A 24,766-nucleotide genomic window follows, 5' to 3' on the forward strand; every position below is an offset into this window, starting at 1 on the left:
ACCCCAAAGTACGTGTGTGAAGATCGTCTTCCCCAAAGCCTCGGGTAGAGAAGCTCTATACCTGGTTCTGGTAACGCAACACAGGCCAGAGCTTACCTGCTAAGCGAACAAGCTCCCGCCGAGCTTCGAAAGAAACACCCCGCTAATCCGCGAGAACCTTTTAGGCCATCACCTCTCCAACCCATCTTCTTTAAACCGAAACACACAAACATCGTCAAAATGGTCAAGGCCGGTATGCGGACCCTGTTCCACGACTACGCATAGAACTTCATGCTGACTGCTTGTCCTAGTTGTTGCTGGCGCCTCTGGCGGTATTGGACAGGTACGGTGACGCCAAACAGACAGACCCCGCCTGGATCAGGCAAATCTAGTTCGCGTGGGCTGACCAGCAATTTCTCCTCTCCAGCCTCTGTCCCTCCTCCTCAAGCTCTCTCCTCTCGTCGACGAGCTTGCCCTCTACGATGTCGTCAACACTCCCGGTGTTGCCACCGATCTTTCCCACATCTCATCCGTCGCGGTACGTCTCGCCATATTCCAATAGCATTGTTCCCCACGGGCTGTTGTATGCTAAACAAAGATTCCCGCAAACAGAAGACCACCGGCTACCTGCCCAAGGATGACGGCGCTAAGGCTGCCTTTAAGGATGCCGACATCATTGTCATCCCTGCTGGAATTCCTCGTAAGTCTAATTGGCTCCCACCGCCCGCGCCGGTTTCATGCTGACGGCGGCCCTTCCAGGCAAGCCTGGCATGACCCGTGATGACCTCTTCAACATCAACGCTGGAATCGTCAAGGGCCTGATTGAGGTCGCCGCCGAGGTCGCTCCCAAGGCATTCATCCTTGTCATCTCCAACCCCGTCAACTCTACCGTCCCCATTTCCGCCGAGGTCCTCAAGGCCAAGGGTGTTTTTAACCCCCAGCGCCTCTTTGGTGTCACCACCCTCGACATCGTCAGAGCCGAGACCTTTGTTGCTGAGATCTCGGGCAAGTCAAAGCCCCATGAGCTGAACGTCCCCGTCATTGGCGGCCACTCTGGCGAGACCATCGTTCCCCTGTTCAGTCAAGTCCAGCCCTCCGTCTCTATCCCCGACGACAAGTACGATGCTCTTGTCAACCGCGTCCAGTTCGGCGGTGACGAGGTCGTCAAGGCCAAGGATGGGGCCGGTTCCGCCACCCTCTCTATGGCCTATGCCGGTTTCAGGTAAGAGTGAGATTGGCACATCGCAAAGATTTAGACTGACAGTGGTAGATTCGCCGAGAAGGTTCTCAAGGCCGTCAAGGGCGAGAAGGGTCTTGTTGAGCCTAGCTACGTCTACCTGCCCGGTGTGCCAGGCGGCAAGGAGATTGCCGAGAAGACTGGCGTTGACTTCTTTTCCGTTCCCATCGAGCTCGGCGTAAGTCGCGCAGCAAAACTGCATTCCCACCCCTTACTCCAAAGCGCCACACTGACACCCTCACAGCCTAACGGTGCTGAGAAGGCGATTGACATTCTCGGCAACATCACGGAGAAGGAGAAGAAGTTGCTGGAGGCCGCCGTTGCGGGATTGAAGGGCAACATCAAGAAGGGTGTTGACTTTGCCCACAACCCCCCTCAAAAGTGATTCCCCCCTTTGTACAATTGTTTCCGTAACAGCCCCCCAGAACCCTCTCGAGGAAGCGTTATGACAACAGCTTCCAAATGTAGCCAAGGAGAACTGGTGATAGATGAAATACAACCGAGGGAGAATTCTGGCTGATCGATTCTTTTTTTTCCTAGGCTGTGAAGTGGCGTTGATCTCGCACAGTTTGTAGCTGACGAGCGTACAATGTCAACTGGACTCGTGATTTCGCGGTACGTACGGGGCAGAGGCGTCGGTGGTTTTGAATATGGCGGGAAATCGGCGGCGGCGGCGTTTCCGCCTGCCCCATCAGCGAGCTTGGTTTAAATTGGAGTTAGACAACTTCGGAATCAACTCAGATTGACCGCATTTTCGAATAGATACTTGCGGCGGTAGTATCCCGTCAAGCCCATGATTTGCTTCGCTTGTGCTCGTGCAAGAGAAACCGTGGCTCAGGGAATAAAACCTCTTTGGTGGGAGTTATGTACTCGACGGCAGTGTCTTGATCTGAAAGATGGCGGCCGGTAGTTCGTTCGTCTCGGCCTGAACGGTAGCGTTGATCCCCAACGCCGCCAAGGCTCCGCGCACAATTCCGCAGGGGAACCAGAGGAACTGTCGACAAGAGTAGTCAGCAATTTGAAATGTCGGCTGTGTCCAAGATCAGCACAAACCGGTTGTGCACGAACAACGGCCTGCCCGCCGGCTTCTGTGCTCATCCTCGAGAACGGCTTGAACGAGTTGTCCGTCAAGACGTAGACGCCCTGATGTAGCAGAACGAAAAATGTCAGCACTGCCTTTCCTAAGCTTGATCTCTCCTTTGCTTGGAAGACCCCAAGACACTGCGAAGACATACCCTGTGATTCGTTTTGAGGTTGTCCACTTGTTTCCTAAATACCAGCGACCAGAGGTCCTTGCAGACGAACTTGATGACGTCGAGCGTGTCGTTGAACCGCGGCCGGTCTCTCGAGAATCTGCAACAACAAACATTGGGTCAGCGTCTTCAAGCCTCCAGTAGTTGTAATATTGCCTGCCGGCTTCCACCATTTTCCAGTCGCGAAGAACCGAAGATGGAGGGACGACGAGCGAAGTCGGAGGCATACGCACCTCTCCACGAGTCCCTGCCCGACGCGATACCCCAGCGTCTCAAGCCGGTAAAAGACCGCATCCCGCTCCTCATCCTCGTCCATTTTCCGCGCTGTGCTACTCCCAGCCGCGCCACCCGCGCTCGACGGCGCGAGACCACCGGCACTGCCACCGGCTGCACCCCCGCCCTGGCTATGGCTCACAAACGACAGCGCGTCGGCTGAAGCACCTCCACCAGTGCTCGAGGGTGCCCCCGCGACCGTACCGTTCGCTGTGTCGCCTGTCGGCGCTGTGTCAAGCTCCCTCGTCACGCGAAAAGCTAGCGGCACGAGCTCGATGAGGAGGAAGTCTAGGCACGAGGAGCTGAGGAACGAGGCTGACGGATCCGTGGCATTGTACGGCGGCATGACGCTTTCGAACGACATGACTGCGACGAAATCGGCTCCTTGGTTTGTTTCTTCCAACTCCGAGCGGTTCGGCAACGATACTGTTTCGCTTATCGTTCGTACCTTGGGCTAAGGTAAAGGTAGGTCTGGGAAATTGCTCGGTAGTCGATTACGATGTAGCACGGGCGTGATAGGACTTCGCAAAGATGAATGGCAGGTAGCTGGGGGAGTTGAATCCGAATTATGACCGTCTTTACTAAAGCGCTGGGTATGTTCGGAAGGATGTAGTGACAGCTCGTATCGTGGTGTTTGTCGCCAGCTTTGTGTACAAGTGCAAGGCAGTTACAAATGCAAGCAGGTGAAGGACGACAGACAAGTGGATTAGGTACGTACTTGGTGGAGCTTGGCATTGAGCTCCAGGGTCCACACCTCAGCTCCCACTCCAGCCTTACTTCTTGGGTTCACCTGCACACTAGGAGGTGGTCGCCAAAAGATAATATTTTGGCCTGGCACAATATATCAGGAGTCATGGGAAGGAACGAGAAGCTTCGCAGTAATGGTATTTGATTTTGCGGGAGATTTGCCCGCGATCATGACTCCCTAGTAGAGGGACCGCTGCCCCTAGAGCTTCGCCTTTGCCTCATAAGGCCTCCGCTATCTAAGCGGACTTCTGCTCTAGGGCTGACTATCGCCCTCTTTTCATGCCATGTAACACTCGGTCGTCAAGGATATTGGGATATGTTTTGCCTCCTAAACGCCCGAACAGCTATCCATCTGTCCCTTCACACGCCAAACTGAAAAAAAAGAGGGGGAAAAGTGCATACATGAGCTACATATCCGCCTTCGAGGGATTTATGTACGCGATGAGTTGACTGACCTCAACGATCCCTCCTTATCTCATAAATAAGATTGAGAGAACAAGGAAGACCTCTCCTTAGTACGGCAATCCACTACCGTAGCCGTTGGTATATGATCCTGGCCCTTGTAATTGTTGGCGCTTCGGGGGCGGCGCAACGGGTTCGTCGTCGTCAGATAGGGTCAGGTCTATTGTCACCCTGTCCGAATGAAGACGCTTGCCGCTGGTCGTGCCCACACCCCTCGGCATTGCCGAGCTTTCACGTGACATGATTGTTGTGGTGGGAGTGGCCGTGCTGGCCACTGAGCGGTTGGGTGTTTCGAAGTTGCGGCTGCGAATAGGGTTGACCTCGACAATACCCCAATCATCTTCATCGTCATCATCGACCAGGCCGCTTCCGCCATTGGTGGGCTTTCCATCGTCTTGCGCCAAATTCACGCGCCACTGTCCGTCAGGCTCGATCGTAACCTGATCCAGAGATTTGGATGTGTTTGCTAAGATGTCTCTGACATATCTCGAAGGAGGGTTAGCTGGGAGACGATAACGAATCATAAGTAAAACTCACTCGTCAACAGCCAACTGCTCATATGGCGCAGACTTGTTGCAAATAGGGCAGAGCCACTGGGGACCTTGTTCCTGCAGCTGAAGGTATGACGTTGCGTCGAAGCATTGAATGTGCGAGCAGTTGACTGAGCGGCACGGGACATCGAGACGCATATAGGAAAGAGGGCATTTCAATGACAGGACTTGCGATGTGGTGACAATATCCGTGTCCGCCGCCTTTCTGCTGACTGTCATTTCTTCCTTAGCAAGGCAACAAAGCCGGAGAGGCTCACTCGGACAAACCTACTCTCTTCAATGACCTTGTGCTTTGGGATCTTCTTTCCCACCTTGATCTTTTCTGCCAGTTCCTGAGCCGACGTGATCTTGCAAGCGTAAAGAACGAGGAAGAATTTCTATACAGAAATCAGGCATCAGCAAAGGCCCGTCGGATGAGTGGTTACTCGACAGAAGCGACGTCGAAAAAACCCACCTTTTGAGTCAGCGCATAAGTGAACTCAACGAAATTCCGATAGTCGTTTTTCAGACGCAGGTAGCTTGTGACGTCGACTGGCCTTGTCGATCCCGGCTTGTTCTTCAAGCCTCTGAGGTTGGCCTTGACCTCAGTGCCATTGACCTTGATTTCCGACTGGTGGGGGAAAGAGATGTCTTGGGTGCCGCTGTCATTCTGAGCGCAGAATACCATAATGCGTAATGACTTGTCCTCGAGAACCTTGTCGACTCCCGGGTTCTCGCTGGTTCGAACCGGGATAGAGACCATGTTTCTGTGCTGGGTCATTGCTGAGTGATGGTTAGTCGGCAGGCCCCAGTGAGAAGACGGTGAGAAGATGACGTACCCTCGCAAGGCCGAACATTACCGACGCGAAACTGTATCTCGTAGAATGGGCTGTTGCTGAAGGACGGTCCTGCTAACGAATCAGTGTCTGCGGATGAATCGTAGTGTGTCCGACGTACCACCCGATCCGTGACTAGGCAGGGCAAGGCCGTTCGAGCCGCCGGGGCGAGCGGTGCGTGAGTTCCCCCAGTATTGTTGATCTTGACGCAACATGGGCACGGGGGTAGTTGCTGCGGCAGGGCGGCCTTGTTTGTGGGAGGCGGGCGAAGAGGAGGCGCCGGTTCTTGCGGTCTCGATGCTGCGTTGGATTTGTTGAAAGCGAGTCACGTCGTTGTTGTTAAAGGCCTCTTGGATCGCTAGTAGGCGGAAGAAGTCAGCCAGGGTGGATCTCAAGATGGGGAGAAAACACAGAGGTTTGCAGAATGCCGTAGTCGGCAAGAAGCAGCGGAGAAGGAAGAAGGAGCGCAATAGGAGGAGGGGCGGCTCACCATTGACGATGCGACCTTGCAGCGACGCCTTGACGCCACTGCTAGTAAGACCGTTCAGCTGACAGATGCTGGAAAGCTGGCGGTTGAGCAGCTGGTTGCTGTTTACCAGCTTGACCAGAGCATGCAGCTCAGGCCTCGGGATGGAGGTCATGGTTCCCGGGCGAGATGGACGAGTCGCGGTGGTGCGTTCGGTGATAGCCTCATGAAGGTTTGCGGATGCGACGTCGGATCGACTTCGGCCGGGGGGAGGAGCGCGGAGATGTCGGTGAGTGTCTCGTGGCCTTGGCTCAAATCGCTGAACTGGTTGCAGATTTGGATAGGGAAGAAAAACAAAGAAGGAAAGAACGAGGACTGGCTCAAGTGGAAAGAAGAACCATGGGCGCAACCACACGAGGCAGGAGCGGCAAGGCTCGTGGTGCGCGCCGACAGGCAGGAGCAAAATGCGTGGGGAAGTTGCAGTCAGTCAGTCGAGGAAAGCAAGGGCAGGGTAGGTAGGTAGCTCTGCACTGGGTGTTGTTGGCTGTTGGTGCAAATGGGTGTGTGGTGGTGGTGGTGGCGGCAGCGGTAGTAGGTATGAAGTGGTCGACTGCGGTGTCTTTTTTACGGCGATTTTTTCTGCGACGGGACCTGACAACCTCGACAACAATAATTGCAATGACGCTGGTGGTGCTGGACCCCAGCCTTGACTCTAACGCTCAACCGAGAAAGAGACAGCAGCGTAAGTCCAAGACAAAACGGCGATGCGAGTCGGGGCAGAACGAGGTGAGGTTAGGCCTGCCAACGGGCTATTCTTCGGGTCGGCAAAGAGTTTGATGTCATTCACGACCGGCGCCAGCTTTCTCGGCCTTTTGGGGCTCTTTGAAGACGAACTGCAGCGCCCAGTGCAGTCCGTAGTGAGGACCGGGCGTGGGAATAAACAGAGGACCAGCCGAGGACCTCAATGTCCCCATTGGGCTTCACCTTGTAGAAGAATCACAGGGCGAATGTGGCAGCCGGCGGCACCAACAGGGTCCCAAACCGGTAGGCTTTTGCAGGCTGCAGTGGACGCAGCCGCCGCTGTTTCAGCCTCTGCGTCCCCTAAACCAGGTTTGCTGCATGCCGCTCATCCATCATCGGTCTCAAGTCGACCACTTTGAATTCTTACTCACCCTTTGCAGCCAGGCAGAAAAATGCCCGTGTGAACTGAAAATGAGGTGAGACTTGGGAGTGAGGACAGCGTCTGGACGAAGTGGGGTGGCAATAGCCGGCAGGCCCCGCGGCGTGGAGGATAGGATTGAGCAGTGGCAGGCGGGTGGTCTGGCCCTTGTGAGACCCTTCCAGGGATTCCTGCAGTGTCAGTGGGCATCTTGATCGGTAGGCGGGGCTAGTCAGCGACCGCCTGTGTAAAATTTCCTACGCTCACTCACTGAAGGTGAAGACCGTTCGCTCTCACACAGTAACTTTCACACCCTCGGCGATTCCAACTCTCTGTCACTCTGCCGACCTTTACTCAGTCATTTAGTTACTCATTTGATCTCTTTGTGTCCATCATTTCATTCCCAGTCCCTCTTCTCCACGTCACCAGTCGTCCGGGCAGCATCCGCAACAATGGCCAGAAGCTCAAGATCCAGCGTTACTAAGAAGAACAACCAGAGACTCAAGGCGAATGTCTTTGGGCCTGTTGAGCAGGCGAGAGCCGAGCGTCTCTCGGCGAAGCTGCTGGAACTATCCAGGCAGCCCAAGCCCGAGAAGGAGGCCGATGTCAACATGGACGTTGAAGAACAGAATGATGATGGTGCGTGCTCAACCCCATAAACACCATTGCCTTTGAAATATCTACAAGAGACTAACTTGTCTACAGCGCAAATCAACGGCGATGATGCTGAGAAGAAGACTGAAAAGACCGACGATAACGGTACGTCGAATCATGCTTACCCACCCCTACACTTTACGTAGCTGACACTCGTTACAGTCATGGATGTCGACTCGGCCAAGCCCAAGCGTCGGTCTGGTAGAATCCAAAAGCAAAGGAAGAAGACGTCCAAGGTTGTTTTCCCTAAGTACAAGGACCGTCGCGGAGGTGTTCAGAAGAAGGCCTAAGCTTGTCGCTGCCGTTTTTTCATCATGCTTCTGACTTCATGGTCACTTTATGTTATGGCTGGAGAGACGCTTGTCAACGAGGCGAAAGACGGACCGCCCTGATGAGAAGTCTCGTTACGAGTGTTTCGCTTCTGAACATAGCCTATACCTCCTTGGCGTTTGTTTTTGTGTGTGTGTGGGTAATCAAGGGACTGAATTTTTTTGCGGTTATTTGGGTGTCGTTTTTTGAACCTGCACCCAACGGAATTTGAGACTCGGTTGAAAATCGGTAGACGGAATTTGCACCAACAGGGAGTAAATCAATTACGACTCTTGAATGATGCAGAATACCTATGATCCAGTGCCAGCCCTCGACCCTCGTACCTCTTCCATTCACACCCGTTGCCTAATAATGGTTGAGAAAGCAAACACAGTCTGAGCCTCGACAGGACCTTGGTAAGCCTAGATATCTTGCTCGTATCGGCCGGGGCCTTCTGGTGCTGCAACGGGACTCGGACTTCGCTTTACCAAATTCGGCCAATCAGCGGGCGCAATACCGTCCAGCCGGGTGCGTCTCATCCCTGTGCTAGAGCTGTCACAGTGTCCTTCTCAATCTCAGCTCCTAGTCCATTATTATTACATAGCTGTGAACCTCTGGGCCACTCAACGGCTTTGCCCATTTCGGATCCAAACGACCTTGACGGAACTGCGCCGCTGGCTCGCAAGCGTCACATCCATTCTTCCTTCAACTCGCCTTACCTCGCGACCCTCACTCTTCTCGTACACCGTATCATGAATGAATGACCTAGCGGCATCTTCCTATTGCTATGCAACCATCCGCCTCCGGCCGCTGGAACACAGAGCCGACTTTCATTGTACTGGAGCCTACATCTAAGCTCCCTCTCACCTCATCAAACTGCGCTCAACGGCCACCTTGATGGACACATCAGGAAGATGTCTTTTCGTTACGGATCGGGCGCTCTGACGACCCTTCTCACGGTTGTCAACATACTGACTCCGGTGGCGATTGTCATCTTCGCGACTGGCTTCTTCCCTTACAAGCCAGTTCTCCCAGGTCTGGCCCAGTATGAGACGCTGGAGTATGGCCCGCCACCAGCTGCGCCTTTCGACCGCCTCGTATTCATGGTAGTCGATGCACTGCGAAGGTAAACGGCATCAATCAATATGCACAAGCCCGGTAAATGCTGATGATATGCATATAGCGACTTTGTGTACGTGGACGGCGCAGGCTTTACACATACTCAGGAGTAAGTGGGTGTGATCTCTGGCTGCCTTAATATCATTGACACTAGTGTAGACTTATTCGTCAAGGAGCCGCTCTGCCCTTTACTGCCTATGCTCGATCGCCGACCGTCACAATGCCAAGGATCAAGGCTATCACCACCGGCTCGATCCCGTCTTTCTTGGATGTCATTCTAAATCTTGATGAAGCCGACACATCCTCGACTTTGGCTGCTCAAGACACCTGGCTTGCTCAGATGAAGGCCAAACAAGCGGGGAAACTGGTCATGTATGGTGACGATACCTGGCTCAAGCTCTTCCCTGGAACCTTTGACCGCGCCGATGGCACCTCGAGCTTCTTCGTTGCAGTGAGTGTTTGGTATCGGTCTTATGAGCTCTTCAACTGACCCATCCCAGGACTTTACCGAGGTTGACAATAACGTCACCAGGCACATCGATACCGAACTACAGAATGATGATTGGAGTACACTGGTTCTGCATTACCTCGGCTTGGACCACATCGGACACAAATCGGGACCACGAAGGTAAGACCACCGCTGTTGGACACAGACTTCTGGACTTCTGTACTGATTGCATGACCAGCTCGCACATGGTCCCGAAACAGCATGAAATGGACGATATCGTCAAGCGCATCTACAGTGCCATGGAAAATCAAGACCACATGTCCTCGGCCTTGATGGTTCTCTGTGGAGACCACGGCATGAACGACGCCGGCAACCATGGGGCATCATCTCCTGGGGAGACCTCGCCGGCGCTTGTTTTCATATCGCCGAAGCTCAAGGTCTTGCAACGCCACCTGCCAGCCCCGGCCGCATTTCGGGAGGACTTTTCTTATTATACCAAGGTCGAACAGTCGGATCTCGCCCCTACGTTGGGCGCTCTTCTGGGTTTCCCGGTACCCAAGAACAACCTGGGCGCATTCATATCGGACTTCCTGCCCTTTTGGTCAGATAGTGGGTTTCTACGGCCATGAACCCGAGAGTGTCTTGACTGACGCGCTGCAGAAAACGACCAGATTCAACTACTCGTTCGCAACGCTCGCCAAATCTTGAACATCGTGACAGCGACTTTCGGTTCTGAGATGTTCGATCTCGCAACCACCTCAACGCAGAAGGCCTGCTTGAACCCGCAGGATGATGCTCAGGAGCTAGCTTGTGAATGGCATCGTGTCAATGACGCGCTCAAAGTCATGGACGACGGCCAGGGAGAACTAGATCCAGTATGGCTTGAAGCCATGTCCAAGGTTTGCAACCGCCTTGCCCCAACCCGAGGTGTAGGTTTTACTAACATCCTGCAGTGGCTCGGCAACGCTCAAGACCTCATGAGCAGCATGGCCAGCAACTATGACATGGGGAGGCTTCACGTCGGCGAAGCCGTGGCCTTCCTCGGAACAGGCTCTCTGGTCTTCGGCGCCCGGCCCAGCCTCATTCCGCTACTCACCATCACCGTCATGTATGGTATCATGATGTTCGCTAGCAGCTATGTTGAAGAAGAGCAGCACTTCTGGTACTGGGCTACGTCGGCCTGGCTAGGCTCTTTGGCCGTAAAGAAGATGCAAACGTGAGCACCCCGCGAGTGGTCTGACACCATGATTCTCAAAGGTCTGACTGATACTACAGCACTCGTGCCCTTATACCAACCCTGGCCTCGCTTCTGCTAGCATTGACAGCCACAAGGCTCATCCGGGGGTGGAACCAAACCGGCCAAAAGCACGCTGGCGAGCCCGACATCGTCAAGACTTTCATCGTGGCGAACCCCTCCCTTCTCTGGGCTCTCGTCAGCTTAGCCTATCTCTTCCTGTTCGCACAAATCCGGAGGAAACTCCGTGGCTTGCCTCGCACACTCGCCACTGCCACGTCTGCCACTCTCATTCTCTCCGCATTCACGTTCAAAATCGCCTTCACCAGTGAAGACGCTCCGGAGCTCGTTACCGGCCTCCCGGCTGTCCTCAATGCCCTCACGCAGGGCCTCTCCCTCGTGGCCCGCGCCAGGGCCGTCTTCATCGGCCTTGCCGCTGTGGCAGCCTATTCAACTTACCTCGCTCTATCCGACCCGTTCACCGAGGCGAGACACACGTCTCCTTTACTCCACCACCTCACGACCCTCCTCCTTGCAACCCAGTCCCGCGTGACAAACATCCCGCTCCTCCTCCTCTTCACCTTCCAGCTCCCCTTCCTCGCCTCCCTCGACCTCGACCTGCCCGCGCTCTCCACGACTTCCCTGCTGCTGCAGTACGCCTCATTCTTCGCCTTTGGCGGCACCAATGCCATATCCTCCGTCGATCTCTCGAGCGCCTATAACGGCGTCGCCGGCTTCAGCGTCGTCGCCGTCGGGGCTCTGACGTTTGTGAGCAACTGGGCCGGGCCGATCTATTGGGCCTCCGCCACGAACCTGCTGCTGCTTCAGTACCGCAACCGCAGGGCGGGCAGCGACGAGGGGAGGGACGTGTTTCTACGGCACGTCGGTCATATGACGCTCTTCACGGCATGCAGCGTCGGTTTCATCATGGTGGCGTGCGAGGCACTGCGGACACACCTGTTTGTCTGGACCGTCTTCTCACCAAAGTACCTGTACTGCATGGCCTGGAGCATTGGGCAACATCTCGTCGTAAACATCATTGTCTCTGGCCTACTTTATCGCTTAGGATCCGCATGACCGGCCTTCATCAGAGAGCCGGAAACCCAATCTGTGGTATAAAAAAAAGACGAAATAAACAATTTCGCATAATCGATTCCGCATGGGGTCATCATTACCAGTACATAGATATCATCAATCCTTGTGAAATAAACCAACCCGTGAAGCTTCCTTGTCCCATGATCCAGTAACGATCGTCCATCAAACAAAAGTGCCAACCGGTTTTATCAACGTGTTTGTTATGTTCACGCGCCCTCCTCGTCCGACAGAAGCTCGCTCACAAGAGAGTTGCCGTCGTCCTTGAGAGTGGTCTGGATGACGGTGCCATCGCTGTCCTCATCCTCCTCTTTGATGTCGGGCTCCAGGTTGATTGTCTTCTCATTGTCGGTCTCATGCCTGTCGGACGGCGCCACAGACCCGGCGACCGACCCAGCGATAGATCCGGCGACAGACCCGGCGACAGACCCGGCGACAGACCCGGCGACCGAAGCGGCGACGGACACGCTTCTGCTCATGCGACGTGGTTCGCCATCCTGCTGTTCCCTGAGGCTGGCGATGATCTTGCCCAAACTGAGGTGGACCTTATTGAGAGCGTTGCGGCCAGTCGTGTCGGAGATTAGCCTGTCGTTGACGGCGATGGTGACCTCGTCGTAGACCTCTCTGAGCTTCTCCTCTGTGCTCGTGGGCGAGATGTACAACTTTCCGAGTAGCGACGCCACGACCTTCTTCTCTTCCTCTGCGAGGGAAGTTAGTACTGAACCTCGGGTCTCGTCGCAAATCAAGATTGACTTACTGCTAATGCTGCTGTTCAGGCGATCCAGAATATCCAGCGCGAATTCCAAGTGAATGTCACCGTTGACAGTCTTCTTCTCCAAGTCAAGGCCAGTTGCAGGGTTGAAACACTTGCGAGGATCGGTCCAGTCCACCAGACAGGCACCGATGGTCGTCAAGCTCTCCATGTCTTCATCGACATCGGCGTCATCGTCTTCCAAGCTCTCACGGACATTCAGGAGTGCGTGCAGGGCATCCAGGGCGACGGTACGCATAAGATCTTGGTTTTCGGCTCGCGAGTAGCAGAAGACTGGCAAGAAGTAGTTTAGTGCCTGTCTGACGCTCTGGTTGGTCGCCGTGACTGGGTCAAAGTACTGGACGACGAGCGTCTTGAGCATTTCGGCCGAAGCTTCTGCGTCCGTCACGACACGTCCCAGCAGCAGCTTAGAAACGGCTAGAGTAGCGGCAGCCTGGACCTCGGGCGACTTTGTACCCGATTTCAGCGCCTTGATGTAAATTTTGAGCAGTGTAGGCGTGGAGCTGAGCAGCTGAGCCCCGTGGACGTTGAGGATGTCGGTAAGGATCTGCAAGGCAGTGATCTGAAGGGCGGTGTGGCCCTTGGTGAAGAAATGCATGAAGAGTGTCAAGTTCTCCTCGGCCAAAGATCTGTCAAGGAGAGAGCAGAGACCCAGGCACACAAGGCCTCTCTCACGCACCGGCGCCTCGTGGCTGCGAACGGCAGGGACAACAAGGTTGTTGAGCATTGAAACCAAGTGGTCGTTCTGTTGTAAGTTGCCGGCGACGTTGGACAACATGCATTGCACAATGTGCAGGCATTTCATGTTGATCATGATCTCCTTGACAGCCTTCGCCCGAGCCTCTTCTTCGCTGAGCTCTGGACTCTTCTGTCGGCTGCCGCTTCGTGTAGGTGTTACGTCACCGCCGACCTCGGACTTCGCCGAATGGAAGCTATCTTCCGTGCGGTCATCTGGTGCTGGGTCATCGACAATTGTGTCGTGAACATCTGCGACGGCCTCCAAGACTACTGAGCAAAACTCCTTCTCACCGGCGTTGTCTGGCGCGCAAATGTCCCTCAGAACGTTGATTGTGAGCTTCGTTACATCGTCCGGAAGCTCGGGGACCGAAAGCGACTGGCGAAGCAGAGCGAACATCTTGCGACGACCGACCTCATCGGAGTAATCAAGGGTGATTGCGATGTGAAGCATCTGCTCGACGATGAACTCCTGCTCAACAGTGTCTTCCTCCTCGTCCTCTTCGCCCTCTGCCTGGGAGACCCTCTTAATGGCCTCAATCAAGACACTGATGTATCTCTCGAGGTAAAACGCAAGAGTGGTCACCTCTGGCAACTTCTCCTCAACCAGAGACTCGAACTTGCCGTTGCCCTCGCTCCTGCAGAAGTCGTTGAAACTACGAGCCATGAACACTGACTCTGCAGATAGCGTCTCCCAAAAATGGTTATCAAAAGTGACAGCCTCCCGGTAGTCGGGCCTGCCTTCCCAGAAACCCTTCATTGCCTCGAGAGCGACACCGTTTTCAACACCGGAGTTTACAACATCGATACGTTCCAGAAGCTCAAGGAGGCCGTCGAAGTTAGGAGGCGCGGGCTCGGCAGGTGGGGCCCCTTCCTCAGGCGGCGCAACACCGGCGCAGTCCTCGATCCATCGTTCGCGGAAAAGCCTGCCTGCGGACTTGCGCACGTTTTCGTCTCTGTCACGGAGACCCCATCTGAGGAGCTTCTCTCTCATCGAGAGCGAGAGGTGTCGGAAATCGCCGAGAGCTGGCAGCAGCCGCGAATAGACTGCCCTGCGAGTCAAGGCATCTTGATCTCGGGCGCGTTCCAACAGGTATGGGAGAGTGGCAGGAAGAATGGGGAGGTTGACGAGAAGCGACCTTCTCACGTCTGCGCTGGGATCGTTTTGAAGAACTTCCAAAAGCTTCTCGAGAAGGCCGCTGGCGTCGTCGTCGTCGCTATCATCGTCGTTCGCGGCGTCAACTTGGTTGCCAGCCAGGCGCCCAAGGCCGAGAACCGCCTGTGCGCGGACCATTGCCTCTTTGTCGTGGATGCGCTTGAGAAGGCCGTAACGGAGCTTTTGGAAGAGATCGTCATCAATGGCGTCGAGAGAGTTGATGATGTGCGAGATTAATTGAGTGGATCTGTACCGCACAAACTTGTCTTTGGCCAACATCAGGGGTAGAACAGTACTCATGAGGTAGCTGATAAGTCTGGTGCTGGGAGTCTCGGGCATGACACTAGCATCCTCATCGACCTCTCCCAGAATCTCGTTGTCCTTGTCGTTCGCATGTCGCAGGAAGAAACCGACAAACCGGATCGTCTTCTCTCCAACACTCTCTGCCTTTTTGATGGGCATAACCCTCAAGACACACCGAACAAACTCGGAGTTGAAGGCTTCCTCGTCGAAGTCGTTTGTTGTTGACTTCTTCAGGCTGGTCGGCTCGTATGCGCAGGCCTCCTGGATCTTGCGCAAGGTGACGACGAGCTTGCGGTGTGACGCTGTGTTCTTTTGCGCGTCTCGGAAGACAGCACACACCTGGCCACGAAGCTCATTGTCGGGTCTTTCGGTTGGGACGTCGAGAGCGAGCGAAGAGGATCGAGACGCTGTTGATGCTCGAGAGCCGAGCGTCGCCGCGGAGGATTTGTGCGAAACGGCGGCCGACGTCCGCGTGGACCTCGTAGATACTCGTGCGGGCATCTTGGGGTTGTCGTGTTCGTATCGTCAAAGCAAGTAATTTGGACGAGGCGGCATGGAGTATGTTGGCAGTTGCTGTGTACTCGTTAATGAAGTAGGAAAAAAAGTATGTATTTGTTGATTGACGGGTGATGACCAACGTCCCCCATCTGCGAAATGACTTCCGACACACTGCACGCAATTACAGTGGGCAAACCCCGGCGCGTTTTTGTTGTTATCCAGTCTGCAACGAGTAAGTCAATAGACTTCCCCAAGCAGTATAGCGCGGGGTCAACATATGTCGTCCCCATAATTGCTTTTGCACGTGCTGATAAGCTCAAAGAAAAAATCCTTATCGTAGAATCGGCAGCTGCGATCACCGCCGGCCATCTTCCTATGCAGAATTGAGTGAACCTCTCCACTACGCCTTTTGCCAGTCGAGCCTTTCTTCCGGTCTGCTACTTTGCAATTCACTTCATACCAGACTTTTTAACGCTGAAGACGACCGGATCAATCCATCATGTCATCTCCTGGTAAGCCGCTCAAGCGGTCACGAGCCGAGGAAGATGAGCACGATGCCCTCGTCGCAGCCGCCGTCGCCGAGAACCTTGCAGCAGACTCTGCAGCGGAACCCAAGGCAAAGAAAGCCCGCACCGAGGCCAACCGCTCTCTCTTCGTTCGCTCTCTTCCCGCGACAGCTACTAGCGAATCCTTGACCGACTTCTTCTCCGAGCATTTCCCGGTCAAGCATGCGACTGTCGTTCTCGACAAGGCCACCAAGGCTTCCCGAGGCTATGGCTTCGTCACCTTGACGGATGCCGAAGATGCAATGGAAGCCAAGAAGAAGCTCAACAACATGATGTGGGAGGGACGCCGCATCAGAGTCGATGTTGCTGAAGCCAGAAGCCGTGACAGCAAGGAGAGCGTCGTGGGAGCGGCTGCCGCCGGCCAGAAGCAGAAACGTACGCAAGAGCTGGAGGAGGCCAGGAAACCTCCCAAGTTGATTATCCGCAACTTGCCCTGGTCCATCAAGACATCCGCACAACTGGGTGCTCTTTTCCGGGCCTATGGAATCATCAAGTTCGCCGACCTTCCCCAAAACAAGGGCAAGCTCAAGGGATTCGGTTTTGTTACCCTTCGAGGGCGGAAAAATGCTGAGAAGGCTCTGGAGATGAACGGAAAGGAAATCGACGGCAGAACTATTGCGGTCGATTGGGCCGTGGACAAGAGCGAATGGGACCAGGTGAATGGGACCAAAGACGCGGCAGACGAGGATGAGAAGCCAAAGAGCAAGAAGCAGAAGGTTGCCACAAAGGAAGAAGAGGGGCCTGCCGAAGATGGCGAGGCCAGCAAGGAGCCTCAGGGCGCCGACGCCGATCTGGAAAACTTCATGAAGAACCACATGATGAATCTGGAGGACGAGGAGGACAGTGACGAGAACAAGGACGAGGATGAGGAAGAGGATGAAGACGAGGATGATGACCTCTCTGAAGACGACGACGAAGAAGACGCCAGCAATGCCGACAACGACAAGAAGCCTGTCAAGAAGACGCAGACATCAACCGACAACACATCGACACTCTTCATCAGAAACCTTCCTTTCACCGTTACGGATGACCAATTGAAGGAACATTTCGTCAAGTTCGGTCCTGTTAGGTACGCCCGTGTTGTCATGGATCGTGCCACAGACCGTCCCGCGGGCACTGGGTTCGTTTGCTTCGTCAACGAGGCAGACGCCAAAGCTTGCATCAAGGGCGCGCCGCGCACGCAGCCTACCACCCTCCCGACCAAGCACTCCGTGCTGCAGGACGATTCCGCTGATCAGGATGGCCGATACACCATGGACAGCCGGCTTCTGCAGGTTGCCCAGGCTGTCAGCAAGGACGACGCTGAGCGCCTGGCTGCCGACGGCAGTGCCAGCAGACGAGAGAAGGACAAGCGACGCCTCTTCCTACTCAACGAGGGTCAGATTGATACCAGGTCTACGCTGTACCACAAGCTCACCCCCAACGAGATCAAGATGAGGGAAGACAGCGCGAAACAGCGCAAGAAGCTTGTGCAGAGCAACCCTACGTTGCACATCAGTCTGACGCGTCTGGCCATCCGCAACATCCCGCGCAACCTCGGCTCCAAGGAGCTCAAGGAGCTGGCCCGTAAGGCCTGTGTCGAGTTCGCCAAGGATGTCAAGGAGGGCAGGCGTCAACCCCTTTCTAAAGAGGAGAAGGTCCGGAGCGCAAAGGAGGCCAAGGAGGGCGAGCACGAGCGTAAGCTGAAGCGCAAGGGTATCGTCCGCCAGGCCAAAATCGAATTCGAGAGTCGCGAAGGCGCAAAGGTTCCCGAGGTAAGCGGCGGCAAGTCCCGCGGATACGGGTTCATCGAGTACTCTTCACACCGCTGGGCTCTGATGGGTCTGCGCTTCCTCAACGGGTACCAGTTGGAGAACGAGCTGGGAAAGAAGCAGCGCCTCATTGTCGAGTTCGCCATCGAGAACGCCTCTGTTGTGGCGCGTCGCAAGGCCAACGAGAAGAACCTGGACCGCAACAGGCAGAACGCGCAGAACGCCAAGGACGGTCAGAACGCCAAGAAGAGTGGCGATGGGGGCAATGAGCTGCCCAAGATGTCCTCCCTGAAGGACAAGAAGAAGGGCAAGAAGGGCAAGAAGGGCAACCTGCACAAGGGCAAGAAGGAGGAGACGGACGAGAAGCCCGAGAAGGTGGAGACGACCGATGGCAAGAAGCCTACGGGCAAGGTCGACCGCGAAGACGTGAAGCCATTGCTGATTGCGAGGAAGCGTCTGATGAGGAAGAAGAAGGCCTCATCCCGGGGCTAGGTTAGGTGTAGGTCAGGTGGAGAGAGAAGACATGTGCGAGGGGTGTAATTATGGGCTCAGTGCATCACCGAGGGTTATCCAAAAGCATCGAATTTCACTTGATATCCACAACATTACGTAGTCTGTCAAGAACCGCGGTCTCATCTTCGTGCCTGTTTGCAAGGTGATGCGATACTGGCCAGCCGACTGTCTCCGTCAGCGAGTGCATACGAGGAATTGAAAGGCATATCGTTTAACCATGTCGAACTAGAGCCCCTTGTATTCGTGACTCACAACCCAAGGATATAGTGGGGATGGGAGGAAGGAGACAAACGGAGGTAAAAGTCTATACACAGGTAAAAAATTAAAACAACGTCCCAGTATCCTATCCCTGCGCCTCCCCCACCCCAAAACGATGAACATTTATGATTGTTGAGTGGATGAAAACCCAATGACAGCCAATTCCAGAGCTTCCTTCTACCAGGAACGCCAATATGCAATGCTGGGAAAGATGTGACAAAGCCTACCCAAGCCGCCTTACCACCCTCCCGGATCAGAAGGGTCTCTTCTTTGGTCAAAAACCCCGTTTCCACCTCTTCCTTCATACGCCTTCTTCAGGGTCCGTATTGGCGTCCCTCCTGTTCCGTTTCGATTTGAAGAAACCACTAAGCGTATCACTTAGACTCCGCGGTCTTCCCGTATGGGGTTCTCTGGACGCTCCCTCGCCCGCGGTCCGACTACGCTCAGCGACGCCTCCGTCAGTGTAATCATCCCCCCGGCTCATCAAGTCCCGTCTCTCGGCATCGACATCCGCGCCCTCGCTGTTTTCTGGCATGAAAAGACTGGCCCGGATGCTGGAGCGTAACCTCCGCACGGAGGGCCGGCGCAGTAGCGGACTTTCCGCGTTCCTGAGAAGAGTGTCCTTGACCACGGCGCTGACCGTAGACGATAGAGGGGACGGAGAGAAGAGGGGACCAGGGTACTGATGACTATGAGGCCGGTTCGGTAAAGCTGCACGGGGTGTGACTGGTCTGTTATCTGTAGGGTACTTTGGTTGTAACTGGCCGTCGTAGTAAGGGGTCGTGGGTTCTGATGGCGAGAAGCCGAGCCCGGGGAAGGTGTGAATGGACTCGTCGGATATCGTCCTCGTACCAGGCGGAGGGAGAACCTCGTCTGCGGAGTTACTCCACGGGTTGGCCAACAGTGGCTCCACGTCCGCGCCGGGAATGTTGCCCGTTGACGCGGACGCGGGGACGCGGAGTGTGGGGATCCCAGAATCGTGCTGCATACTGAATGGTTTGGACCCGTTGTTTGCATGCCCTCCGTTGGAAGCTCGAGAGGAGCGGCGCGATGTCGAGGATTGGATAGAGGTGGATGAAGGCGCCAGCGGCTGTGTTGGGCTATATCCATCTTGCTCTGCCAGGCCGATGGTCTCCTCCACGCCGTCCACGTCGGACATGCCGTCCTCGATGTCTTCCTCGACTCGACCACTAGTAATGAGGAAGACGCCAAAAAAGGTGAGCAAACAACCTCCGATAAACTTGCCAGCCTGTTCGGCAGACGTCCTCTCAAAATCGCGATACAAGATGGCACTGCCGATGATGACACAGAGAGTGAACAGAACAAACTGGATAGGAATGACCTGCGTCGAGCTGAACCTCTGCAGGGCCTTGTTGACGTAGCGCACCTGCATGACCGCGGTAAAGAGTAGGACGAAGAGCAACGCCCATGCAACAGGGGTCTTGAATGCGCCCAGGAGGGTCGTCGACAATATCGAGGACACGCCCTTGGTAGACAGAGCGGTGAAGCCACCTGTAACGAAAGTTAGCCAACATTTCCCATCATCGCCATCGTCAAGCGCGGGCACATACCAAAGAGTCCCACCAGGCCCAAGTCGATCAAGATGGTGCGATGGCCGTACTTTGGGCTCGCCCACATGAGGATGATAATCAAAGATATGGTCACAGCCAGGTATATCTCGAAGGCCAAGGTCGTGATTGCGTCCCATACATCGTCGGGGTCGAGTTTTGTCTCCTCCTGCTTGGCGCTCAGAACGACAACAACGACGCCGGCGACGGCGATAATGACACCCCAAAAGTCGCGCTGCCTGAACTTCTCCTTGAACACTATCGGCGCAATGACGCAATTGGATATCAGGGCGACAACTCCCAGGGGCGATACGATGGACGCGGGTGCGAAACCGTAAGCCAGGAAGTTGCCCAGCTCGCCGAGAGTTATCAGGATCTGGCCAGCCCACCAGTACGGCGACTGGAGGTACGTCGAGGGACCCTTGTCGTTGTCTTCATCGCCAGAGTAGTCAGAACCGGCGGAATCTTCGGAGCGGAAGGATCTCGTTAGGGGCTCAGATTCTCCGGCATCGTGGTCTGCATGACGGTTCCCGTTGTCGTTGTCACGGCTCTCGTCCATGTCCCCGGCTCCTCCTCGGCCAACAGAGCCGTAGGGTCCCGTCTGGCCCCCGCGCGGCGCATGTTTCAGGGCTTCTTTCGCTCGCCGGCGGACCCGGATGCGCTCTCGGTGAAGTCGAAGGTGTGCGTAGCGCTGGACGTTGAGGGCTAAAGCGATGAGGACGTTGCCGACGATGGCGGTGATGATGCCGATGAGCGAGGACCAGTTCTGCAGGTCCTTGCCGTCGTCCGGGCGTGCCGCAGGTTCGGCGGCGACGAGCACAGGGGCTATCGTCATGGCCGGGTGGACGCTGGGGAGGAATTGGATATGTCGGAAAGGAAAAGGGCGAAGAGTAGATGGTGGGTGGATTTCGATCGGTCGCGGCCGTCTGTATCACAAGCTAATTTTCTTGTTCGCCTCCACTCGAGGCAGCGCAAGCAAACAGTGCTAGTTCGGTGACGTTGGCGATGACGACGGAGCGAATGGGGTCGGTCGCCTGGCATCCAAGCGCGGTGGATGGATGGGCTCGCGTAGGATGCGGTATCATCTGGACGGCGCAAAGGATATGGTAACAGAAAGCACCAGAAAACTGACTGGGAGGATAGGTTCGTCGTCCTAGGATGTGAAGTGCAAATCGCCGTAGCCAGCCATGAGGATCTGCGGGTGGGAAACGGGAAGTGGTAGGCAAAAGTAGCTCTGGAGAAGAGTAATTAAGGCAAGGTAAGGAGGCAGGTACCTGCTGGTACCTACCTAGGTAGGTAGGTAAGGTAGCTCAAGGACAACCAAGATTTAGTGCAAATGCCAGGCGCCCGTGGTTGGCCGATGGAACTTGGCTGACGCTGCTCGTCCTGTTCTTCCTGTTACTTGGTAAGTTGTGTGGTGCTTTGCTTGTGGTGGTGTTGTTCTTCTCTCTTCCTCTTCGACTGGGACTCGCATCGGTCGGCAAGACAGGACCGACTCGCTGACGTGGGTCTGGGCATGAGGCACGTTCCCACATTCAATCCGAAATCCCCCAGTCAAAGTCTCAAAGTCTCAAAGACGAGAGGGCCTTCAAAGAAAGTCCCTGAGCGGCCGAAAGGACGAGCGGGGCCTCCTTTGATGGTCCCAGTGGATGCTGAAGTACCTGCGTGGGTACCATCTAGGTATGTACCTCGGCAGGCAGAGCAGACAGGCAAGTGTGGCTCAGCAACGGATATGGATGGGGGTTTCGGGCTCTGAACTGTGCTAATTCTGCTGCAAAATGCTGTCTCTCCAAGGACCTAGGCAGCTAAGGTGGTTGGGTGTATACAGGTACACAGCGAGGCTTAGTTTCACTGTTGGCATGTGGTTACCTGCCAGCCAGACAGACTCTGTACCGGACTACGGGTACTTGTTAGCGTCCGTCCGCTGGCCAGAGGCAATGGGTCCTCGGGAACGCATCACCACGAGTGAGCGACCGATCCGACCGGACCAGGCAACGGATGAGGCTGATGTTTGGGACCCCGATTGAACGATTGGAACGTGGGTCCCGGCACGTGTTGTGGCAGCGGGGAGCTAAATGTGGCTTGACCGGGCTGAATTATTCCAGGATGTTCTTGTCTCTACATACCTACCTACTAGGTACCTTAGATAGCCACCTACAGCCGTCACCGAAACTCTGTCACTCGCCCCCCATGCACCCCAGATACACTGCTGACCATCCAATCCAATCCCAGCTTGTTGGGGGGATGATTGTCGGAACTTCTAGAGGCTCCGATTTCCCTTTCTTTCTCTCTCAACCAACTGCCACCTCATTGGAACCCCGCTGTCCCCCGATCGCCACTACGGGGTGAGCTGATCTGAACAACGTTGTCAACTCCCCTCTCATGACACTTCATCCTCGTCAGACCCGTCGTCCAGATATTATATTGTTCATGTAGGCCTCGAGCCTCTTTTGACGCATCCGGAGACAATCCGCGAATTGCCTGCATAAATCCCAATCACAAGCATCTCATCAACTGAGACGCTCACAAACTCACTCACAGCCCGCATCTAAGATTAAACACTTAGATACTCGGCATCTTATCAATCACTTCGTCCATTATGCCCGAAAACGGCCCCTCGGACAACTTTTTTGTCCGCTTCAAACAGAAGGTGGACGATCACGTCGCCTCGGCCTTTCAGAGAGTTCTGGGCCTTCCGACCGCTGTGTCCCGTCTCAACAGCACCTGGCCCGAACCTCCCCGACCGTCCCAGGCCGACGAGCATGAGCGCGGGACGGCAATTGCGTCGGAGGGCGGTGGCGCCACCAACGCCGTCGCCCACCCTCGCACGCCGTCCTCGCCGTACCCCCACCCGACAGTCTTTGACCTTTTCTCGTCAATGTCGCCGATGCAAGCCCTCTTCGAAACAGAGAAGCTCACAGAGTCACTCTACCAGGTCATGTGGATATCATTCCTCATCGACTCGCCCTACTCGCCGCTGCGACTCCACGACCTGCCGCAGCCTACTCCGAAGGACCTGCCCAAGGGCGCCGACCCGACCCTCTTCGGCTTCGAGGACGCCTTCGAGGACCTGCTCATGGTTAGCAGTGGCCAGGGCCTACCGGAGATCAACGAACGCGTCCGCTTCAGGAAAGAGTGTCGCGAGTCCTTCCCCCACGGCCTGCCCCCGATTCTCTGGCTTCACCAGCTTACCCGCCAGGGTCTGTGGGACGGCTGGGACACGAGGCCCGAGGTGCTGGACGGCGCTGTAAGCGAGCGGTGGAAGCGCTGGTTGCAGGAGCAGGACGACCCCTTTCACGAGCGGCGGTTGCCGTCCGTTCCCAGCCAGTCATCGCCTCAGGAGACGGGGAAGCGCTCTGCAGTTGAGAACTGTGCTCGGGAAAGGCTGGCTCGTCCCGAACGAGTCCATCATGGGGAGACGGAGGAGGATTCATACTTGTCAGTTATAGGCAAGGCTCGCTTCAACACGTCCCGCGAAACGTCTGCGACTCCATCAGAGTCATCCGAGTCACATTCAACCACGCGAGATCTCTCGCCCCAGGGTCTTCCCTCGGGCTGGAGAGTGGTGGAAAAGGTCCAAGAGCACGAGGACGCAAATGGTAACGTCCACGTTACCAAGACCGTCACAACTTTCAACGACAGGGGTGAGGAGGTTGGCAGGCAGACTGAGAGGCGTTCCGAGTACGCCTGGTCGGCGAGCTTCTCGACCGATGGCAGTAACAAGAAAGACCGGCAGCGGCAGCAGCAGCAGCAAGACAGCGAGAGGGATAATAACGACAAGAGTAGTTGGTTCTGGAAATGAAGCAGTGACTTTTTCGTCCTTTTCCCTTCTTCTTTTCTTTTGTCACCTCGCTTGGAGGAGTTATTGGGGTGGGATGGGCCCAGGGGGCATCTGTACGAACAACCAACGTAGTACCAAGGGTACAGATTAAGACCTTGGGCAAAAGTTGAGGTTACTGAAACGTTCATGTTTGTAAACAGGGTATGCAGTCCTCCTTCGGCTTCCTGAATTTTGTCCTTTATCTTCCTTTCGGTCCTTTTGGCCACAACCACAGGTTCTCATATTCTACTCCCGCATGGCTGATGACCCCTGCTTCTCTCCTTCCAGGGTAAAAAAGGGTTTGGAATCCTAGATCAGTCTACCTACCGCCCGCGTCTGTTTTGGACGTCATTTGGGCTCCTTTATTCATCAACAAATATATCATTCAACATTCTGCCCTTGGCGTGGCCCTATTAACGCACATACGACTACTGAACGTGTTAGTCTCAGTCTCGTACTGGAACGCAACCCAACAACCCAGTAGTGCGAACACATGCCCATGAGCTACTTTGGTTGCATTAGTTCACATCTTTCCCGAAGGCTCCCGTGCCTCCCCGAGACGATCGTGCTTGGAAGCCCCGACACCAAGTGTTCATTCAGGTCAGACGGGCTTCATCAACCGCGGTTAACTCGTCAGTCTGACGAAGATCGGGACGCCAGACCAATTCGCGGTCAATGGGAGAAAACTTAACGCAGGCCAGTCTATCCCTTACTCACTTGGTGCTTGGCATCAGTATTCTACTTCCCTTCCACCCTTCCCAGAAGAAGTAGCAAATGTGTGTTTAAACTTGACAATATTATCAGTCCTGCGGCACTCAAGACTTGGTAAAGCGCGCGGCAGTCGCTTCCATGGTGCAACATTGCGCCAGAGCTCCTTGACAGACAGACAAGCCGCACACTAGTCCGCCATTCGTCCATGCGACGCGTCGCGCAATGAGGGCTCCTCGACACCTGTCAGGAGATCGTCTTTCTCTCCCCCACCGCACCAAGCGCGGACGCCAGACAGAACCCGAGAGGTCAGTCCGTGC

General features: G+C 55.2%; 9 protein-coding genes across 9 annotated transcripts; 5 read left to right on the forward strand and 4 right to left on the reverse strand.

The window, feature by feature from the left end:
- Positions 1–219: 219 nt before the first annotated feature.
- On the forward strand, positions 220–1,601 carry CH63R_02636 (Malate dehydrogenase; the record flags this gene model as incomplete). Its single annotated transcript, XM_018297611.1, has 7 exons — positions 220–232; positions 291–322; positions 407–517; positions 592–679; positions 739–1,201; positions 1,244–1,394; positions 1,461–1,601. 7 exons carry the CDS (start codon positions 220–222, stop codon positions 1,599–1,601), a joined length of 999 nt encoding a protein of 332 aa, XP_018162427.1.
- Positions 1,602–2,078: 477 nt separating this feature from the next.
- Positions 2,079–3,106, reverse strand: CH63R_02637 (Transporter particle component; the record flags this gene model as incomplete). Its single annotated transcript, XM_018297612.1, has 4 exons — positions 2,079–2,210; positions 2,270–2,359; positions 2,452–2,569; positions 2,703–3,106. 4 exons carry the CDS (start codon positions 3,104–3,106, stop codon positions 2,079–2,081), a joined length of 744 nt encoding a protein of 247 aa, XP_018162428.1.
- An 895-nt stretch (positions 3,107–4,001) lies between these two features.
- Positions 4,002–5,958, reverse strand: CH63R_02638 (MIZ/SP-RING zinc finger; the record flags this gene model as incomplete). The annotated part of the gene is made up of 6 exons (XM_018297613.1): positions 4,002–4,437; positions 4,489–4,714; positions 4,774–4,879; positions 4,957–5,264; positions 5,321–5,389; positions 5,439–5,958. The coding sequence occupies 6 exons, from the start codon at positions 5,956–5,958 to the stop codon at positions 4,002–4,004; spliced, it is 1,665 nt and encodes a 554-aa protein (XP_018162429.1).
- Positions 5,959–7,394: 1,436 nt separating this feature from the next.
- On the forward strand, positions 7,395–7,886 carry CH63R_02639 (uncharacterized protein; the record flags this gene model as incomplete). The annotated part of the gene is made up of 3 exons (XM_018297614.1): positions 7,395–7,581; positions 7,648–7,701; positions 7,759–7,886. 3 exons carry the CDS (start codon positions 7,395–7,397, stop codon positions 7,884–7,886), a joined length of 369 nt encoding a protein of 122 aa, XP_018162430.1.
- A 933-nt stretch (positions 7,887–8,819) lies between these two features.
- On the forward strand, positions 8,820–11,783 carry CH63R_02640 (GPI ethanolamine phosphate transferase; the record flags this gene model as incomplete). The annotated part of the gene is made up of 8 exons (XM_018297615.1): positions 8,820–9,031; positions 9,089–9,133; positions 9,184–9,475; positions 9,525–9,652; positions 9,711–10,081; positions 10,133–10,371; positions 10,426–10,688; positions 10,748–11,783. The coding sequence occupies 8 exons, from the start codon at positions 8,820–8,822 to the stop codon at positions 11,781–11,783; spliced, it is 2,586 nt and encodes an 861-aa protein (XP_018162431.1).
- Positions 11,784–12,007: 224 nt separating this feature from the next.
- On the reverse strand, positions 12,008–15,265 carry CH63R_02641 (Nuclear condensin complex subunit; the record flags this gene model as incomplete). Its single annotated transcript, XM_018297616.1, has 2 exons — positions 12,008–12,498; positions 12,556–15,265. 2 exons carry the CDS (start codon positions 15,263–15,265, stop codon positions 12,008–12,010), a joined length of 3,201 nt encoding a protein of 1,066 aa, XP_018162432.1.
- A 496-nt stretch (positions 15,266–15,761) lies between these two features.
- Positions 15,762–18,071, forward strand: CH63R_02642 (RNA recognition domain-containing protein; the record flags this gene model as incomplete). Its single annotated transcript, XM_018297617.1, has 1 exon — positions 15,762–18,071. One exon carries the CDS (start codon positions 15,762–15,764, stop codon positions 18,069–18,071), a length of 2,310 nt encoding a protein of 769 aa, XP_018162433.1.
- A 580-nt stretch (positions 18,072–18,651) lies between these two features.
- Positions 18,652–20,753, reverse strand: CH63R_02643 (Duf803 domain membrane protein; the record flags this gene model as incomplete). Its single annotated transcript, XM_018297618.1, has 2 exons — positions 18,652–19,862; positions 19,922–20,753. 2 exons carry the CDS (start codon positions 20,751–20,753, stop codon positions 18,652–18,654), a joined length of 2,043 nt encoding a protein of 680 aa, XP_018162434.1.
- Positions 20,754–22,517: 1,764 nt separating this feature from the next.
- On the forward strand, positions 22,518–23,720 carry CH63R_02644 (uncharacterized protein; the record flags this gene model as incomplete). Its single annotated transcript, XM_018297619.1, has 1 exon — positions 22,518–23,720. One exon carries the CDS (start codon positions 22,518–22,520, stop codon positions 23,718–23,720), a length of 1,203 nt encoding a protein of 400 aa, XP_018162435.1.
- Between the last annotated feature and the right edge of the window lie 1,046 nt (positions 23,721–24,766).

Source organism: Colletotrichum higginsianum, chromosome 2 (assembly GCF_001672515.1).
Source record: "Colletotrichum higginsianum IMI 349063 chromosome 2, whole genome shotgun sequence".
NCBI classification, from domain to species: domain Eukaryota; kingdom Fungi; phylum Ascomycota; class Sordariomycetes; order Glomerellales; family Glomerellaceae; genus Colletotrichum; species Colletotrichum higginsianum.